General features: G+C 51.7%; 1 protein-coding gene across 7 annotated transcripts in view; it reads left to right on the plus strand.

The window, feature by feature from the left end:
- LOC105191890 (latrophilin Cirl) overlaps positions 1-20,705 on the plus strand; it is a 501,575-nt gene that overhangs the window by 405,641 nt on the left and 75,229 nt on the right. For 5 of the 7 annotated variants that reach the window (XM_025299206.1, XM_025299202.1, XM_025299205.1 and 2 more), the window contains one exon: positions 17,735-17,785. The exons of the other annotated variants lie outside the window; for them this stretch is intronic. In XM_025299206.1, coding sequence (XP_025154991.1) covers positions 17,735-17,785 — 51 coding nt within the window. The remainder of the gene's footprint in view (positions 1-17,734; positions 17,786-20,705) is intronic. 7 annotated transcript variants of the gene reach the window in all.

Consider the following 20,705-nt stretch of genomic DNA (forward strand, 5'->3'; position numbering starts at 1 on the left):
AGGCATCCGTTAATTGCGTGCTTTCCGAAGGACTGTATTATTCATAATTCGCGGTCGCGAGTATATTAAACGGAGGAACGCGGCCACATCCCCGTCGGCTCGCGATTTAATCGGCCGGGTCGCCGATTAAAAGACAGAGTCGTCCTTTCGTCCTGCGATTAGGAATTTCGGGAATTCCGAGCTTTCAGACGGCGCATCTTTGTACCGACTCGAAAGTGTGTTTGTGTGTGCGTGAGAGAGAGAGAGAGAGAGAGAGAGAGAGGGTAATTAACGAGGATAATGATACAGATGGTGTTTGAGGTAGCGCAGCTTAGTACTTTAGCGAGCGACACTCTCGAGAGTCAATTCTTGCGAATTCTATTTGCATTCGCGACGCGCATTCGCTTTTTCTCTACACATCTATTCATCTATCTTTCTTCCTCTCTCTCTCTCTCTCTCTCTCTCTCTCTCTCTCTCTCTCTCTCTCGATTCTCCTCGCTTCATTATTCCTTCATGTGTATCCGTGACGTCAGAGGGCCGCGGATTTTTTGTTCATCGTGGTATTTCCACGGCGAGCTCTCGGAAACGAGGTCGATCTCGCCGCGATCTCGATGTTTCCCACTCCGATTTGTTCGTGCCATCCATTGAATGATCGCTCTGGAGGTATTTCTTTCTCGTCGCTCGGCTTTCAAGAAGCTTTTAGAATTTCTGCGGAATGATCGCTTGAAAGCCCGCGAAAGTATCTTACGATGGAGTGTTCGTTTCGCGTTTATTCCGCGTCGATAATTGCGAATAATCGCGTCTCGAGATAGCTCGACATATTTGGAAACACAAATGTCTGGCGGGTGAAAAATCGGGAATGCAGAAGAACGCCCGAGTTTTGCGGGATATTTCTTACCGAGATATTCGCGCCAACACACACACACACACACACACACACACACACACACACACACGTAACATCGCTAACGTATTCCGCGTGACAAACTCGAGTATTATTTTTGAAGCAAAGTATCTCCTCGCTCGCGAATATAAAGTAGAAGCATATCCTTAAACTTGCAAAATATGAACGCGTTCTTACTTACTTGGTATAAATTTCTCCAAGTCTGACTCTGTCTTAAGCGCGGAATCATTGAGCGCCTCTCATTGCAAATTGATATTATTGGGATCGATTCGAAGGAATACTTTATTTCCCATCGTCTGTATTCGGAAATCTGCTTATCGCAAAAAGGTCGCTTTGTTCTCCACCTTGTTCGCACGGTTCCAATTCGAGCCTCTCATTTCGCGGTCACAAAGTTGTCATAATAACGCGGCACATCTCGAAGGCGATTTTCCAGCGAACGTTTGATTATTAAATGGATATGCGCCCGGGAATCACGCTTGCGAACAATTCACGATTTACGTAAGCTTCCTCGGTTCTAATTCGACGAACGTGGCGAATTAGGGCGAAAACTCCGCTCCCGTCGAATTTCCGCCACGCTCGCGCTCGCGCGCGAGCGACCGCTAAAACGGCTTCGGAAAACTTTCGCGCTCCGGGTCAGTGGGTCTGCGCGTCCAGTCGATGTGTGCTCACCGAAGCGACGATACTTTGTGCCGATGACAACTTGGTGCCTCTCTGACCGACGAATCTCGCGCTCGAAATGCGCTGAGGAACGGAAAGCTCTCTCGCGCGCCGGGCGAATAATTCGCCGGTTAAAACAGTTTCGACTGTGACACGAAGCGAGTACACTTTGGATGACGTTCTACATTCGGCGACACTTGTAAATTTCGTAAATCATGATTCGTAAATTCGGAAAATCGTGAAAATTCAGAACCGTCAGAAGAATCGGAAACGGATGCCTAATTGCGGGCGAATGACTCGCGTGAATCTCGTCTCGATTGAAAATAAAATCTGCGTCGCGGTGGAAATTGAAAATCACTCCGTGAAATCATTACTTCAATTTGGGAGATTGTGATAAAATCGAAATTTTGACATGTATAAATATATATCAGTAATAAGAGAATCGTGTGATTGTCATATTCGGCGATGCTTTGTTTGTTTGTTGCCGCATATACGACTCGGCATTAGCGAGTCATGTTTCCGAGTCGGGAAACACGGTCGTGAAATATGATGGTTGTTTCTTGTCGTGTACACACAAGGTCTCACGATCGTGATACATGAGAGGCGATACCGTAAGAAGTCCGCGCATTCTTCATAACTTTTTCGAAATGCCGAAAAAAGGGGCCGCGACGATTTATGCATTCTGACACGTTGCGGTGGTCGCGTCGGTCGATTTGTTTCGCTAGCGAGCCCTAAATTTCATCGAGGCCCTTTTTATCGCTATTTGCAGGTCACTTGCCGCGTAATTTACGGCACTGTGAAAATATCCCGCTAAACACGGCGTTCTCGCGCGCAACGTGTCGCGCTCATCGACCGCGCGCGGGGCGGGGCGGGGAAGGGCGATATTTCCAGCGATTGTTCGACCGCGTCTCCTCTCGCGATTCACGCGATCCGTATGTCCCTCAATTAACGCTATCATCACGCCCGAGTGGCCCGGATAGACATAGCGCGCAAGTCCGACAAATTCCCCGATTACGGGCCGCGTCCTGCCGTGAATAAAGAGCCGGTGGCCCCTTTGTAGGGCGTCACGCGTATTATTTATTCACGTCACGGGATCGGAGAATGCCCGAACCCCATACCTGACGGCGAGGCTGAAAGGCGACGAAGAAAGGGGATGAAGGATAAGACGGCGACCGAGACAGGGTGGGGGTGGTGGAGCGGGGAAGACGGGCGAAAGAGAGCGACAGCGAGGATGCGAGGAGTAATAAGTCGAGATAACGAGCTTTTCGATTCTCTCCCGGGTCGAAACGGAAAATTAATTAAGTGACTCCCAGGGTTCGCCGGGCATTCTTAACCTTGAAAGACACAATGAACGAGGAATCGTGGCCGTGCGAGAGCGAGAGCGGCCCGGAGAGCGGCCAGAGAGGAGAAGAGATCTCTCCGGAGTAGAGAGAGAGAGAGAGAGAGAGAGGAGAGCTGGTCGGCTATCAGGGTCATTAGTTACGGATGTCTCGTCGAAACCGGGACCACTCTCGTCTCGATAAACAGGAGGCCCATTTCGAGACATCGAGCAGGACGACAGGGTGGGAGGGCCCCTCGCGAGAGATAGGAAAAAGAGACATGCGCGCAAGCGAGTGCGCGCCCGCGCGCGGAGGAGGCTTACAAATAATAATTATGGTCCCGGTAATATAACGGGCCGCGCGCCCGTTATCGGGGACTCTCTCGGTGAGTGCACTACGTTGTTCGTGAGATACGGTGGTCCGGCCGTTCGTTTCCATCTCGTCATCGTGATCGTCGTTCATTTTTGGTCCCCCTCCCCGTCCTCCCCATTTGCTTCGGCCCCATCCCTCCCTTCCCCCGGGCCTGCCGTGCTCCCTTCGATAGCGCTCTCTCGATAGCACGCGAGCGACGACGTTTGCGAGGCACGCCTGTCGCTCGTCGAGTCGAGTGGGCTCCATAAATTCGAGAATACCCGGGTATTTTATTCATTCTCGCGTCTCCCGCCCATCCTCCCTCCCCGAGTATCAGCGAATATATGCGGTTGAGCAAAACAATGACGTGAGTCGCGTCCCCGGTTTCGAGAAACAATTAAGCCGACCCTCATCCGGAGGCTGATCTTATCTAATTAAATATCCAAGACCTTCTTTTTATAATATTCAGGAAGAAATGTTTGAGTTTTTAGTTTTGAAGTATCCGGCCACGCACATCTTGAAATCATACAAATCAGCTCGGGTCTCTCTCTCTCTTTCTCTCTCTCTCTCTCTCTCTCTCTCTCTCTCTCTCGAGGGGAGAGTCGTCGCGAGTCGCTGTGAGTCGCGTGCGAAATCCGCGATTTCGATTGGAATGGACGTCTAATATTTCGACGCCTTGGCGAAGGCGGCCGCTTTGTCACGCTCGTCTTACTTACATGAGCACGCGTGAAAGGGCCCAGCGGTCTATGGCTGTGCCCTTGGCGAAAGATACGAGGAGATTTTCAGCGGCTTAAGGGGTTCCGCGGAGCGAGAGGGACGGACGAAGGAGCGCGGCATGGAGAAACGGGAGAAGAAACAGCCGCGCGTCGCGTCGCGTCGGTGGACGAAAAGAGAGCGAGAGAGCGTTTCTGGATGGAAAGCTCCGAGAGGAGTGTATATATGGGCGCTGCACCGAAGTAGATTGCACGGGTGTCACGCTTAATCGGATAACTTAGATTCGAAAGCCGGACTTTGACTCCTTTATATAGCGCACGGATGTGTACATATAGTATATACACGCGGACACGCGTCAGAGGTGCTCAACCCGCTACCGACGGGAAATTGCCAATTAAAACTTTTTAACCCTCAACAACCGCGGGGTTAAATATGGCCAACGCCCCGGCTCCTCGCGGTAAACAACAGGCGGTTACACTTCGCGCACGTACACACTCGCGACACTTCTGCTTGAACAACGTCTATCCCTCAACAATGTCGTATTTTTCGTTTCCCCCCCTCTCTCTCTCTCTCTCATTTTGACTCCCCCTTTCTCTCCGTCCCGCCTGAAAAAGCGAGCTCGGGCGAAAATGGAGCGCGCGCACGCGGCGGGATTACGAAGAAATATTAGAGAATTGTTAAATATCCTCGTCGTAACGCCCTGACGTTACGCAACATCGTGTACAAGGGCCATAAATTGGCAGGTTACGGTCGACACTGGTAGTCTTGCGATCTAATTATACCACGTGAAATATACACGTTACCGCGCTCTCATTCATGTGAGCTAATTTCACACAAGCAGCCTCCGTAGTCGACGTTAAACTAAGTTCTACAGCGCCGTCGGAAGTAATCATTTATCCGCTGAAATAATTATTTACTGTTCAGACGCGCTGTGCGGCGCGATGCCGCGCATAGCTCCCCTCCCGCCCTTCTCTTACCTTTTCGGATGCACAGTTATTGATTTTAATGGCGTGTTTATATTTATATTTATGTGCGTGTGTGTGTGTGTGTGTGTGTTATATATGCATATGTGTGTGCATTGTGGGTATGTGTGTATGTACGAACCGCTGTTGTGTTTACCGGATTAACATGATGCATTTCGCCACAAGTGATTTATAATTTTAATGAAAATAGATAACCCGTCAAAAGCAGCGATTTTCACGATCGATTTCCCGATTTCGAGATTTAATTTCCACGGCTGCGCGCTCGCGTTTCATCGCGGACATCACCCGACGTTTTTAATGCGAAAACGCACGCATCTTTATTCCCCGCCGGCCGCTGCGCGTTATTACTTTCAATTGGCGCGAAATAAAACTAACAGCACGAAACGATAAACGCGATATTCTCGCGTCAGACTCGCGCGCGCAGCGAGACTCCCGCGAGTGTTACTCTCCGATATAAATACAAGAGTGAGAATTTTTTTTTCCTGTTCCCTCTCTCTCTCTCTCTCTCTCTCTCTCTCTCTCTCTCTCTCTTTCCTTCGTTGTGTCTCTCGCACTGATCGCATAACGCGCGGAATGCGACTTAAAGGGATTCCGCGCGAGGAACTCGAGAGTGACAAGTGCAGCGGCTTTGCACGGTAAGACCCACTCAACTTTCTGCGCGCGCGTGTGTATACGCGCGGTTCTCTCCTCTCTCCGCGGCTTCTCCTTCAGCAAGCCGACCGGCCGGCCGACCGCCGATCTGTCCGTCACGCTGTGATGCGCGCACGCACGGATGTGCGTGATGCATTCTCGAGGTACGTGCGTGCGTGCGTGCGTGCGTGCGAAAGCGTGAAAATTGCGACGGCGACCTGTAATCTGCCGTAGCGGCCGACTTCGAAGTCGCATAAATACCGGAATTATCCAGATTGAAGTAATATTTTTGCACCGCGGAAGAAAAAAAAACCGTTTACGCGCGCCACGGAATTTATTTGCATTTTCCGGGCGTAATTCGCGCGTGAGCGCAGCTGCAAGCGCCAAGGCTTCCTGGACCGACGTCGGATCTCGAACCTGGCGGCCGCCGACTCGAACGGGAAGGGAAAAAGTTTGCAACTCTTAGTTTGCTCGTACCTCATTTGTACCCGTTTGTAGCGTCCTTTGTCTCGCCTTTTGTACCTCCAAGGATGAAACAATACAAGTGGAGCGAACGAGAACCGGCGAGCGAGTAAAAGATACTTCAAGCTGCCCGGTGCCGTTAGAAAAAGCATCGTTTGTACTTTCTTCTAATCGTTTGTACCTCTCTTTCCTCTAAATTGCACTTCATACGATCGCGAAGTACGGCATTTTTAAAAAATTGGTCAACGAGGTGGCTTTGCCATTTCTTAGGACGTCTCGAAACGACCGACATGCGAAAGAGGAGATGCAACGGTGCGAGATCGATCGTCGCGCGTTTCTCTCTCTCTCTCTCTCTCTCTCTCTCTCTCTCTCTCTCTCTCTTTTCGTCTCTGTATTCTTTGAGGTTCCAGCGACACACGAAGGGTGATACTGATGGATACAGACCAGGTACGAAGAAACCGTGTCGGAAACTATTTTCTTGTTCTTATCGGCCGACAGATTCATGTCGACGTTTCCTAGTGTTCTGCCTCCCCCTTCCCCTCCCGGCACGGAGACCGGTTATTTTTTTTTCTCTTTACGTTTCGAGGCAAAGGTGACTTCCGACGATTTCCATCGATCTCCGTCGGTCGGCGTCTTTTCCGCTACTCCGGAGACCTTTATTTCCCCCGCTCTTCCGCTTAACGCTTCTCGCCTTCCTGCATGACTTCCGTCGAAAACCGCGCTCGAAATTACATCCGCTCGAGGGTGAATCCGGACGGTGCGCGGAAAAGAGCGAAAATTACGTCGATACGCGCCGTGACGATGCACGGACTCGAGGAGAACTAGCCGGCCCGCGTCAATTCACTTCTGCCCAGTCACCACCGTGTAATCTCGACGGAGAATTGTACCGCGACACGTACCACTTGGAGCGATGTTTTGTAACAGTCGCGCGAGTAAATGATCCATAGATCACTTAGAGACGGGTAAGAACAAGTCATTAATCGCGCAGCCGCCATATTATCCGCGTAATGACGGCCGGCGGTCAGTGACAAATTCCGTTTGCCTTGTCATTGTCGATCGAATCTCGAAATCGCCAAGTGGTGAGAAATGACCGGTCCGTAATTTTTATAAAAATCGTTGAAATTTATACGACGATGAATTTAATATGAACATTAAATTCCGATGGCCGTTGAACGAAAGCGAAGGAAATAATTGAGCATTTTTGCATCTGCGCGATATATATTTCTTTTTCTTCTCAAAAACCTGTCGTTCGAACCGCTTTCCGGTGGAAAAATGGCGTCGGTAGTTCTAGCGTGAAACTCATTGTTCAATCGGTACGAAGAGGAGAAAAGATAGTGGCCGCTCTTCGTCGAGTTCAGGCGGTATAACGGGGAGGTAAAACTTTTATTGGACTCGGAATATCTAATCGCAGGAGAAGAGATTCGCGTTTAAGCGAGGTTTAAGGAATCACGCGACTGTTACGCCCCATATAAATTATGAATCTCCAAATTAAAAGCTGGCGCAAACCCCAACAACATCTGCAGCCCTTGCGCCGCCCCTAAATCACGCGAAACGCATTAAACACGTCACGGCCGTGTCGCGCGCTCTCCACCACCCTTCGACCGGCGGGGTTAAAGGCGACAATTCCTCTCTCGCCCGCGCGACTCTTTTTCCGCCCTCGCCGGCTGCTACTCGTGCCGGAGGAGGTCGTAGCGCTCTCCCTGAGAACGTCGTAAAAGCATCGAGACGGTACGCCACATGCTCGGTCGTTAGGGGAAAGACACGAGCGGAGAGAGAGTGAGAGACGGAGATTTTATCCACCTTTCTGAATTCGCGTTAATGCATTTTAGATCGACGACTTATCACGCGCGACGGAAATATTGCGCGGCTAATAAAACGAGTGTACTTTTTCTCCTGCGCGATACCGCTTCCCTTCTCTCGTAAAATAAATGATTAATAATCTCAGATATATCGTGCCAGTCTGTCTCTCGCATTTTCTTTTTCTTCCTCTCTCTCTCTCTCTCTCTCTCTCTCTCTCTCTCTCTTCGATTAATCGGGATACTTTTACGCGTCTCCTTCTTGTAAATGTAGGTTAAATAATCGATGCGTTCGAGTCGAAGCGAGACTTCGGCATTTTCCGCGGTAATTTACGTGAGATTTTCCGAGAGATTATTTTATACGGTAGAACACCGGATGAAATCGGGCGCGCCCTCCGAGGACCAAACGTCTCGGCGAGAACAAGTTCTCCGGCTGAATTATTCACGAAATTTCGTCTTCCTCAAAATTTGTCTCGCCGCGACCAATTTGCTTTCCCGTGTGTGTAAACACGGGCCAGAACGAGGATAAAACTCGTCCGACGTGGAGCGTGTGATGTCGCGCCGCGTCGCGTTGGAGGACGTAATCCCGACGAGGGTTCGAGTCGGTGGTATATCTCGTCGGGGGTCGGTCGTCCTCTCTCTCCCTCTCTCTCTCTGCCTCTCTCTCTTTCTCTCCCCCCTCTCTCTCTCTCTCCCTCCCTCCCTCCTCCTCCCTTCTTTCTCTCTCGCCGGGGTATGCGCTCTCCGGAATGGGTGTAACGGCGAGTGTAAGGGGGTGGTAGCGGATAATATTTTAAAACGGGCGCGAGTCTGTTGCGGGCAGAGCTCTCTCGCCAGCGTGGCTCGCACAATGCTGAAGAGAGCGACTCGCAGAAAGGGAACGGCGCGGGGCCAGGAGAGGGTTGCGAGGGAAGGAAGAAAGAGCGGGAGGGGGTTGTACGTAAAGGGAGGGCGTGCCCGCTGTTATCTGGCTTGTTCCCCGGATGAAATATCGGCTAGCAGTTTCAGGCCTTCTTCTCCACTCCTACCATGATCTCCTCTCCTTCGAATCTTCCTTCCTCGTACGTCTTCTTCCTCTTCTGCTTCTCTACCTCCCTGCATCCTGCTTCTTTTCTCTTCCCCGCACTCGCCCCGGTCGGCTGATTCTCTGCGGCACTCTCTCTCTCTCTCTCTCTCTCTCTCTCTCTCTCTCTCTCTCTCTCTCTCTCTCTCTCTCTCTCTCTCTCTCTCTCTCTCTCTCTCTCTCTCTCTTTCTCTCTCCTCATCTCCCTCCTTCTCTTCCTCTGTCTCTCGCAAGGCGAAAACTTTTTCCGCGGCGGCCATTGTCAGACTTTTGATTGCGTTGGGATTTCCGCCCTTCTCCTGCCGCTTTCCTTCCTTCTTATTTAAATTTGTCTTTTTCTCCGCTGCATTTTTTCTCTTCCGCGCACGCGTCTCTCTCTCTCTCTCTCTCTCGTGTGTTTTTCGTGTGTCTCCTCCTAAACTCTCGGGTACTCTCGCCTCTCGCGATTTCCATTTCACCATTTCCATCCATCCATCTTCTCTTCTCGTGCACGCCCGACGTTACTCTTTTGTCTCGGTAAATATCTATTCTTACATGTTATCGCGCAAATTTCGTCGTGTCTCCTTTTTCTTTCTGTCTCTTCTGTGTCTCATCCTCAGACAATTTTACCGCCGCTTCATCTTTGCTTTTCTCGCCTTCGTATCTACTCGCGCGCTTGCGTCTCGTCTCTCTCGCCTCTCTCTCTCTCTCTCTCTCACACATCTCCCATAAACCCTCACGACATTCCCAGCGCTCATCGTCCTCGTAGGCCACGTCTACGTCGATTCTCATCCTATCATTATCATACATCGCCAGGGGGCCCATCGATCACACCAGCTATCGTTCCGGGAGCGACTTCTCTAAACGATCTCTCCGGAAAGACGGAGAGAAAAGAATAGGAGGGACCGAGGGATTATCGCGTCGGAGGATAATGTATGCTGCCGTTTTCTCCTGCGGAGAGGACTGCATATTAAGGGCACACAGCAGCGCGGCGCTTTTTTAATCCTTTCCAGACGATGTGGAAAAAGCCGGAGGGGCGGGACAAAGTGGAAATAGGAGAAGCCTACGGAGGAAAGAAAGAAGCAAGGAAGGATGGAAGAAAGGAAGGAAGGAAGGAAGGAAGGAAGGAAGGAAGGAAGTTTCGCGGCTTGGTCGTAAAAGCGTTTCCCATCCTCGGAACGACGAAAAGTACACGCGGAGGTGGAGATGATCGACGCGCACTTCTCTTAACGAGTACGAGTTTGTCTCGCAGTCGCCGTCGTCGTCGTCGTCGACGACCTCTTCCTCCTCGTCGTTGTCCTTGTGTCGTCGCGCGCGTTTTGTGTCGCAGCTACCGACTTCTATATTATATACTGGATCGCTAGCGTGTCGAGACGCGTTTTTCACGGTGTACATCGAGACACAGGAGACTGGTCGTGTGAATGCTAATGCGTGCGCGAGCGTCGTTTGTAATATAAGATACATCAAAGTAGAAATGTAGCAAGACAAAAACCTTTTTTCTTTTTCTGTTTTTTTTATTTGTATTTTTCTTTTCCTTTTTTTTTTTTTGCAAATCAACGCCGCGTAGACTATCTTGAAATTGTGGCACTCTCTTTCAATCATAAAGTCAGAGTCGATTTCCCCCCCCTCCCCCGGAGAACGCGGAGGGAAGTCGTTTCCACTCGACGTAATGCGACAAATTTTCAAATTTTCACATAAACGCAACACCGGCGGGCTGTAACTATTTTATTCAACAGTTCAGTGTGAGATTTTCAACACCGAACGAAATATATTCCATATCAGACAGTTTGCATCCGGCCTTGCATGTTTAAACATTTACAATTCAGAAACTGCCAAATTATCGACGGACAAAAATCGCCGTTCATCTCGCCACCGCGCCGGCGGCGAGTCGGTCCCGGAATTACCGCTCGGAGGCTGCTTTTGAAACACCCTGTACACGTGGATGCATTCATCATCCCGGCATCTGCTTTCCGTATTATCCGCCGTCGGACTCTGTCTCATTCGCGTTTCAGTACAATCAGTTTAGCTGTATAGCACATATATTATAGAAGTGGGGTCGCGAGGCGATTGTAATCGAAGGCGTCGGCCGGCTCGCCGCGCGCGCGCGCTCGCGATTATGATCGAATGGCATCGTCGTCCGCCGTGCTTTTTGCGAGCCGCGAGCCGCTCGCTTCGATCGGGATGCTCGGCGCGCCGATGTTCTGATATTTGTCGCCGATCTCGCGCGATGGATCAAATAAAGCGGCCGCCGCGCAGACATCGCGGCGGTCTCTTTCTCTCTCGGCGTAACGCGACGGAATTATCGCCGCGGATCGATCTCTCTCTCTCTCTCTCTCTCTCGCGCGCGACAAATCGAAATTGCGATTTTTATCCCTGCCGGAGTGAGTTTTTTTCCACGCACGATTTCGTGAGAGATTGGGCCGATGGCCGTTGTGTCTCGCGATCGGCTTGTATCGTATCATCTATGACACTTGCTTGCGCCGTCGCGTCGGGACGCTCGAGGCTCAGCCGAGAGATTTTCGATAATGGATATCTCCCCGTATCGGGCTTTTCATTAAACTTCTGAATCCTCTCTCGCGGATCAATATGTTATCAACATAAATTTCCATTTGGTCAACATCGAGTATCTCGATACTTGCGACGCACGCGAATAACAATAATAAGTACAACAACAGCAAATCCACGAGCAATGGATACGTCGCATCGAAGATGGCCCGGAATTCTTCCCGCTGCCTTTAACCGTAATTTTCACGTGAGGAATACACGCACGCACGCACGCACGCACGCACGCACGCACGCACGCACATTTCCAGGGAAAGAAAGAAAAAAAGAAAACAGAAACGTCGTTCGGCCGAAAACAAAACGCACCGCTGCGCTGTGTAGCGCGCGCGCGCGCGGCAACATTTTTGCGAGAAGGTGTGACATAACGCTTCCTCTATCTCGTACACGAGTCATCGTGATGTTATCGCCGACGATAATCCTGACCGCGCGATGCGCCGGCGTGACGTGCAGTCGCAAATATTCATGCGGCATAGCAGAGGCTCGGCGGAGTTGCAGTCCGCCGGATTAAATTGTAATCGTCGGCTAATCTGTCCCGCGGGATCGCGATCTACCCGAAGCAGCAAATCAATCGGACCTGCTGGCCTCTTATCAGCCCTTTTCAAGAGAGCCCGGCGGGAGAGGGGAAGGGAGTGAGGGGAGGAAGAAAGAGAGTGAGAGAGAGAGAGAGAGAGAGACGGAGGGACTTTATCGGTCTTGCTTGTCTTCCCGTATACATCGCGCGTTTCTTTATGCGCCTTTGCAATCTGAGCCATTCCCGTTGGCTCGTCGCTATAAATTAATGCACCGCGCGTTTTTCTTCAGCGAGAATTTATCGGCCTGTGTATTATTAATCCCGCGCCGGACGCGGGATAAACAATCGGCGCCGTACGCAATCGCGCTGGCCGAAACTTCGAGCGAGATTAGATTTCGAAACGCGAGTTCGACCGCCGCTTAAAAATACCACGTATCCCCCCCTTCGACCCATGCGCATCTTTTGCAATTAATCGAACTGGGTCGACCTCGTTCGTCTCGCGAATCCGTCGGGAAACGCGAAACGCTTGGAAACTCGGGACGTATGTGCGACGCGTGAGGCTCCGAAAAACACTCGCGCGACGGAGGAGATCGTTCGAAGCCGTCGAAATCTCGCGGCTGGGGGAGGAACGCGCGCGGCTCCATATTTAAGGAAGATATTAAGTGTACCATTTGCAGCGAACCGTCTCTCCGCTATATCCCTATTAAATATAATATCAAACGAAATTAGAGGCAGCGCTCTGCTGGCGCGACCGAGTTCCCTCAAGTCGGCCGGCACCCTCTCGGCGCGCGCGCGCGGTGCGCCAAGGGTTCCGCACGATAATAAATCCTCGCCGAGTAAGGAAGCCAAATAACTTAAACGCGATCTCTCGCGCGAGTGTAGAAGCGTTTGCAACGAACGAGCCGGGACGAGGAGCAGGGGGAGAGGAGGGAAGGAGGTGGAGGCGAAGAAGGAGGAGACTCCGAAAAGTAATGTGAGAAATACGACGAGGGCCGAGGCGCGGGTCAAGAGGTGCAGTCGAAACGCGGGCCAGCGGCCGCGGAGGGCACGGCCGGGGGGGGGGAGGGGGAGAACGAGAGAGGGCGGAAAGGACCGGCAAGAAGATATTTGGAACGCTCAGGAAAGCGAGAGATATCGGCGGAATAACCGAAGAATCTTATGCTCATTTCGCGAGAGTCGGCCGCCGCCGCCGCCGCCGCCGGCAATTCCGTATCGGACTCGAGATCGCATTGTCACCACCGCCATTCAGCCCCCAGCCCCCCCGTCCCTCTTGTCCTATCGCCTGCCCTCTGCGCTCTCGAGTACAGCATCTCTGACACTCGCGCGGCACTAAATCCAGCACAATGGCGCGGGTGTAACGCTATATAGCGTGTTCCGCGGGTCGATGCCGCTTTACCTCGGCCGCTCTCGCTTCGGATGCCTTTACCTGAGGTGTCCGTACGCTGCGGATCCCCCCCCCTCTTCCCGTTCCCCGCGGTCGCCGTCGAGCGTACGCTCGAGCGAATAAATCGCGAGAGTTCGGCGCACCGAAAGGCTCGCGAGGCAGCGGCCAACGAACGTTCGGACGAAATTTAATCATATTTATCGCGGAGGGAGGGGGGGAGTGAAGATGGACGAAGACTTGTTTTCCTCGTACACCGGACACCGACCGACCCGGGAAACGTGGAAACGACAAGGAGAAGCCGGTTGCTTCTCTTCTCCGGCGGAGCGCGCGAGTGGCGCGACGATGCGGGCCGACGCACGATCGATGACCGATGAGCTCGATGACGCGTGACTCGATGACGAACAAAATTTAGGAGACTTCTTGGCTCGGTAAAATTTAGGAGCCGCGGACATCGGACGATAAATCGGATACTGTGTAAATCGCGCATTCGTCGGGATGACGTCTCCGTCGGCGGCCGCGGATCCACGAGGACTTCCGATCGAACGCAATTCGCGCGGAGGGGGGGGGGAGGGACCTCAATAGCGAATAGACTCAGGAGAGCAAATCGCGAGAACGTGACGCGTCGTGCCGCGATGTGACGAACGTGCGCGAGATCGTTCAAGCATGGCCGCGATCGGGAGAAAGAGAAGAAGGGCAAAGCATTCTCGCCTTTTCCTCAACGATGACATCGTAAAAGAATAGGCGAGAAATCGCGAGAGCGCAGAATCTCGCTAACGACTCGAGGGAGGGGGGAGGGGGGGACCTCGCTCATGGGCGAGGTCGCCACGTCGCGGAATATTGTCCGAATTCCCTCGAGCGAATCTCTCAACGGCTACGGGGCGAATACGACGGCGCGATCGAAATTAATGACCGCGAATGCATAAAACCGAACGCATCTTTTATACAGGAGAGAGCGGGAGATTTTCGCTGCGCTTAAAAGCGCCGAGAAGCGAGCGCCGGCCCCGTTTTTCCGGGAGGTACTTTTTAATGGAATACAGAGCGCGAGGCGCGTTCATCGAATCTTCCGTCATATTCTTCACAACGTAGCCGCTCACAGCCGGAACTTTCGAATCGAGCGCCGATCGATCCTGTCTAGCCGAGTCGTGAAAGCGCGCAAACTCTCTCGGCAAAAGTACAGCGGCTGCTCCGCAAGGATCATCAAGCAGTGCTCGGGAGCGGTTTCCGCGACCGCTCGTTCTCCTGGAGGAGCAGGCGAGGTTCTCGCGGTGTAAAATAAACGCGCGCGGACCAAGTCGAATCGAGCGGTCGTCATCTCTCGCGTGATTTTCCGCGGGAATCGGAAAATTCCCTCGCCTGTTCCCGACAAGTTCCGCGCAGTCGCTGAATACTGGCTGGATTTAAGGGATGTCGGAGATGATCCTCCCGCGAAAGAGAAAATCTATCGGTGTCGCTCGTGCGAAGAATTCCTGAGATCCGCATTCCCTGTCCGCTGCGCTCGCAATTGGAAGCTTCGCGTACGCGCGCTCCTGAGTTTCGTCGTAAATAATCGGTGAGCTCGTATATTACTTAACATCGGCCACATGAAAATTACACACACTCGGCGCAACTCTCGCCGCGCAAACTTGGCGAGGCGAGGCGAACAACGCCGCATCAGGATGCAACTCGTGGTGCACGAGAGATTGCGTCTCCTCTGCATTTTTGTCCGGATTACATTCCTCTGCCGATTGTCCTCTTCGCGATATATTCGAAAGTTGACTTTGAAGATTCACGGCGCAGTCGAGAGCGTCGGGAAAAATCCGACAAACGATCGATCCGCGTTTCCCGCCGCGAAACGTGTAGCCGATGTTTTATTATCTAAAAGATATCCAATGTACACGACTAGCACGTCGATATATCCTGCTGTAAGGAGACGCAAGGCTCTCCGGTCTGTAACCTACTTGCACACGCGAGAAGGAGAAGGAGAAGGAGAAATAGAGAGACGGGGCCAGAAACCGCTTGGAGAACTCGCGTGCGATAAACGTCGATTCGCTCGGGAGAAATTTCGGGAGCAACACGCTCTCTACTCTCTCTCCCCCGCTCTCCCTCCGTCCCTTTTTCTTTCTCTCTCCTAATTCCTCTAGGCGGATAGAGGCGGCGGCGGAGGATAGCTTGATACAGGAGGAAGCGATTCCAATTCCGACGGTAAGCGCTTGGCCGTGGAATCGCTACCAGAGGTATAGTCCTGAATGTTTAAGGGGGCGCACCGCAATGTAGCCCTTATTCGCGGCGCATTCCCACGACGGCCGTAACGACCCTTCGCGAATCTTCAGGGCCACTGAAGATGCCGAGCCGCTTACGACCGACGCGAATCGCCCGTCAAGATGTCACGGAGATTTATTGACCGGCCGAAATTCGAGTGGACATGCAACGCGCACGCGGACGCCTCGCTCTATCGCCGGAATGCGTCTTAATCGCGCATACGGACGGACTTTTGCGGGGAATTAATTTACCCGCTTCGATACGCGTCGTATACATACGCGATACGTACGAGATATCGCCTCTTTCTTTGTCGCCTTCTCTCTCTCTCTCTCTCTCTCTCTCTCTCTCTCTCTCTCTCCTCTCTCTTCTCTCTCTCCTCTCTCTCTCTCTCTCTCTCTCTCTCTCTCTCTCTCTCTCTCTCTCTCTCTCTCTCTCTCTCTCTCTCTCTCTCTCTCTCTCTCTCTCTCTCTCTCTCTCTCTCTCTCTCTCTCTCTCTCTCTCTCTCTCTCTCTCTCTCTCTCTCTCTCTCTCTCTCTCTCTCTCTCTCTCTCTCTCTCTCTCTCTCTCTCTCTCTCTCTCTCTCTCTCTCTCTCTCCCTCCCTCTCTCTCTCTCTCTCTCTCTCTCTCTCTCTCTCTCTCTCTCTGCCTTTGTCTCTATTTATCTATCTATTTATCTTTCCGTGCCACGTCGGAGATACTTCCGAAGAAAAACGCGACACACGATATAAAATTCTTATACTTGGACTCTCGACCTCGTTTCCCCGAATCCTCCTTCTCGCTCGCTCTCCCTTTCTCTCTTTCCCGGAAAGTGGAGGCCATTAAAAAGTGTATTAAGTTTAATCGAGCGTGGTTTTTCGTGCTTACAGACTTATTGGATCTTAAGTCTTGAAACTTTAAATTTTCAATTTATTTCGATCTTTCGTCGCGAGGGAGCGGAACCTGCGCGTGGCTTAATCGACTTATCGATTTAACAGGGCGTACCAAGAACGTCCCGTTGACCTGATTAACGGACATTAATAAGAGATCGAAGACGGGGCGTCCTGCGATAGCGAAAAGTCGCTCGTCTCGGATGGAAAAAAGTTGGATACAATTCTGCAATTAAATCTCTCGCTCGGACTCGCCGCCCTTGCTCTCCTCCTCCTCCTCCTCCTCCTCGTTCTTCTCCTTTTTCGTTTTTACTTTCCTTTTCACCGCGCGAGCCAACCCTCCTTGCTGCTAAGACTTCTTGAAATAATGCAAAGCGGCTCTTTCAGACGCGGCACCCCCTCTCGTAGCGCGTCTCGAGATCTTAATCTTCTTCAAACTTACGAATCTGCTTGCGCGCCCGCGCGGTTTGTTGCCGCTTTAAGACTACACGAGGGAGAAAGGGAGAGAGAGAGAGGGAGGGAGAGAGAGAGAGAGAGAGAGAGAGAGAGAGAGAGAGAGAGAGAGAGAGAGAGAGAGAGAGAGAGAGAGCGACGAAATGGTGTCTCCCTTGTCGGATTACAGCACGCTCGTTCTCAGGTGCTCTCCCGGGAGATGGAATCGTCTTTATCCTCTCGCCGCGTGTGCGCGAGTGAATGCGTACGTATCCTGCGTAGAAATTAAAGTACGCGCGCGCACGATAAAGCCGGAGTCTAAATTGCAATTAATTAAATCGTTAACCACCCTGCGCTTCTTTTACGATCGCGGTAACTGCTCGGGGATGTTCAAATGTCTCGGGGTGATCTTTAGAAATTAATAGAGGGCGAGACAGGACGAGGGAGAGGGAAAGAGAGAGAGAGAGAGAGAGAGAGAGAGAGAGAGAGAGAGAGAGAGAGAGAGAGAGAGTGAAGGACAGAGTAAGCTAGGGTGGAAGGAAACGTAAAGTCAAAGCGGGACGAAAGGGAGCAACCCTTCCCTGTGTACTCAATTATATTGTATATTTTGTATGTGTGTGTTATACATCTTATTATTATAAACCTTCCACCACATTATTCTGTAATAGATCTTCCAAGGAATTTCGGGTGATTTTTGCCCGGCTAAAATACTGATCATTCGTCGCAATTAATCAGTTTTCGACATCCTGTGCGAGGAAACAACTCGCGCCGGCAAGAATAAAGCCGAGGGTAAAATATTCGTGTGGTACAAACATGATAGATAGAAGTAAGCGCCGCGGAAACTTTCGCGACACGACACGACCCGACACGATTAAAACGCGCCCCGTTCGCTTTTCTGTTTCAGGTAAGCAGCCGTCGTCGCTACCGCTCTCACGTCGAGACAGCCCCGAGATAGGTAGGATCAATTTGACGGATTATAGCGGCGCGCGTCTCGCGCTCTCGCTAGACTCTTTCTCCTAGGGAGCTCTCGTCCGCGAACAACGGACAACGCCTCGAGCGTGTTTGACACGTTTCCTTTAAGGTGGCCGAGCTACCGTCCTGATGCGGGCAGACGGATTCGGCGTCCCTAGCCTAATTACAGGGCAGCTCTCCGAGCACCTGCGCCTCTTCTCCCGTTTCGTTTTCGTGCCTTCGCCACGGACACCCGTGAGCCCGCCCGAGACGGTGGATATGTGAGAAACGCGATGATCCAGTCCTCCCCGACCGACCGAGTCCGGTCCGGGCAACAGCGTTGTCCTTACGGCCTCGGTGCCCCGGGGCACCGAAATTATTTACAGCTCCTACTATGTTAACTACTGTAAAATGGGGCCGGATTGTAATAGCAGGGGAGGCAACGAACGTCGCGCCGCGCCGCCGCGGCAGATCTGGATTGCAGTGTTACTCGATACAACCGAAGAAACGATTTATATCGGCCCTTTAGACATTCAAAGTCAAAGTGGTCTGATGAGAGAGAGAGAGAGAGAAACTCTCTCTCTCTCTCTCTCTCTTTCTTGTCTCTTTTGGTATAAGTCCCTCTTTTGCTGCAATTTTCGTGCGAGATTGATTTTCGTGTAAGCCTCTTATCTGCCGTGCGTATATTTAAACCCACAGAGATGTGCTCGACAAAGTACTCCCGTGGCTTTTATAGCTTTATAGCTCTCGTGATCTTCGAGCGGGATGATTACAAGGCAGGAGAGGATTACATAATACATACCCGTCTCTTTATTAGCAGTCTCCTTTCTATGTATTTCTAACGTTCTCCTCGAGAGTTTACGGTTACTCGGATTGACCGTATGATGATGCGTTAAGGGGAAGACGCGCGCGCGGATGCAACGAGGAAACGATACAATAATAAAAACGGAATAACGAGAAACACTCGTCGTCCTATCGTTCTCAGCATGAGGCCCAGGGGCACTCGTCTCCTTGTGCGCGCACGCTACGAGACGGTACTGGCACGGTACACTCGGTAGAATTCAATCACGCGTTCTGAAGAACTTTCCGAGGTGAACCAAAGACTCCGAGCGGAATCTCTAATTTAATTTCGCGAAAGTAAAACATTTGCGAGCGTGGTTTTTACGTTTATACGGGGGAGGGGGAGAGAGATGGGGGGAGAGAAAGGGAGAGAGACGGAAGCTGAAGTTGAAAGAAATTTAAATCACACTTTAAATCAAAGAAATGTAAATCACACTAGAGGAGACTATTTTATATTTATAATCCGGCATTAATGGTGCGCGGCGTAGAGTTATTACGTCCGATTTTCTGATAAATATTTAATTCGTAGGAAATTTTCGCGAAATTGCGGTCAAGAATTTATTACTCGCGACGGGACTCTCTCTCTCTCTCTCTCTCTCTCTCTTTCTCAAGCGTCTGAAAAGTCGCTCGAGACTCATTCGAATGACGACGGCCGCAATTATACATGCGCTTCGTACCGTTCGTGTTCGGTAAAAGGTCCCGCTCCGCTTATTATTTATGTATTGAAGGCGGTCTGGCCGAAAATGGCCGGCAGATAAAATCGATACAGACAGCAACGAAACTCCGAGTTTCCGGTCCGAACGAGTTTTCAGTTTGTTGCTTCCAACTTTTTACGCCGGCGACTCGCGCGCGCCGTCGCCGCGCTGCCCACGCAGTTCTTCGGCACACACGTATCGAAGGGCGATACTTCGGCGATTACTTCGGCAACAACGGCCATCGTGATAGGGCGCGTAATAGGACGGGGAAACAACAGGCGCAACACCTGCGACAAAAGCCCCGTCGGACGACAGCAGTGAAATTACCTTTGAGAATAAAGGGAACCGCGCTCGTACTATGCGGCACGAGTTTAGGCGCTGGAAAAGTTTTCAGTTGCACAACGCTCTCTTTTTCCCTCCTCCTTTCCTCGCTCTCTTGCTCCCCTTCTTTCCTCGGCTACGACTCATCAGCGAAACTGGGATCACTCACGCACATACGCGCGCACGTCGCGAATAATTAGTCTACTGCCTATCGACAGCGTCTCATTTTCACGCGATGCCTCCTCCGGGCGAAGCAATTCTCGTCGTTCTCGCCTCTTTCGCAATTTCCATCACGCGAGACGCGAGGCTGGCGTAACGAGCAGTTTCACGCTGCTCCATGGTCACATCGAATTTCTCGGGACGTCGCGGCGCGGCGCGGCGAAGGGGAAGTCGAGTCCGAAGTATGCGACGCGACGAGACGAGGCGGTGGCGGAAAAATGCGCTCGTTCTTTAATTAACTCGCGTCGCGCGCCATCGAGCTGGCCGACTTTATGAGTCACCGCCGCGGAAACACGTGCCACGTTTATTAGCACGTTGGTCTTTGACCCCCGTCTCGGTGTCGCCCGTTGCCCGCCACGCAGCAACGAGCGCCGGATCTGTGCTGGAAACTCGATACGCGAAAGGCTTAATATTGTTTTCGATGGACGTTGCCATGGACGCGCTGCGGTCTCTTCCTTCGCTGCGCCGCGCTGCGGTTATTGCAAAAGTTGCAAGCTTATCAATAAAATCCTGCAACGCGAGATGTGTGTCTCGTGGACGAGGATGCAAGCGCGCGTGTGTCGATCGATCGCGAAGTCGCCGCGAACACACAAACATCCGAGACGTACGTACAATCGCCGTTGCAGGTAAATAGATACCCGAAAAGCGGTCAATTTCAACCGGGCGATCAATTTTATTGTATTCGAGCGAAGTCAAGGGGAAATTCGCTCGAAGCGATATCCAGCAAGCGCGGACGGGGCTCTTTCTTCTCGCGGCTCTCGCATCGTTTCGGCCGAAACGTGCGGTTATTCTGATTCACCTTCGCGGGACCCGCGAAAAAGCCCGCTGAAATACACACGCCATGAAGAA

The sequence above is a fragment of the Harpegnathos saltator genome, unplaced genomic scaffold (genome assembly GCF_003227715.2).
Source record: "Harpegnathos saltator strain DR-91 unplaced genomic scaffold, Hsal_v8.6 scaffold255, whole genome shotgun sequence".
NCBI classification, from domain to species: domain Eukaryota; kingdom Metazoa; phylum Arthropoda; class Insecta; order Hymenoptera; family Formicidae; genus Harpegnathos; species Harpegnathos saltator.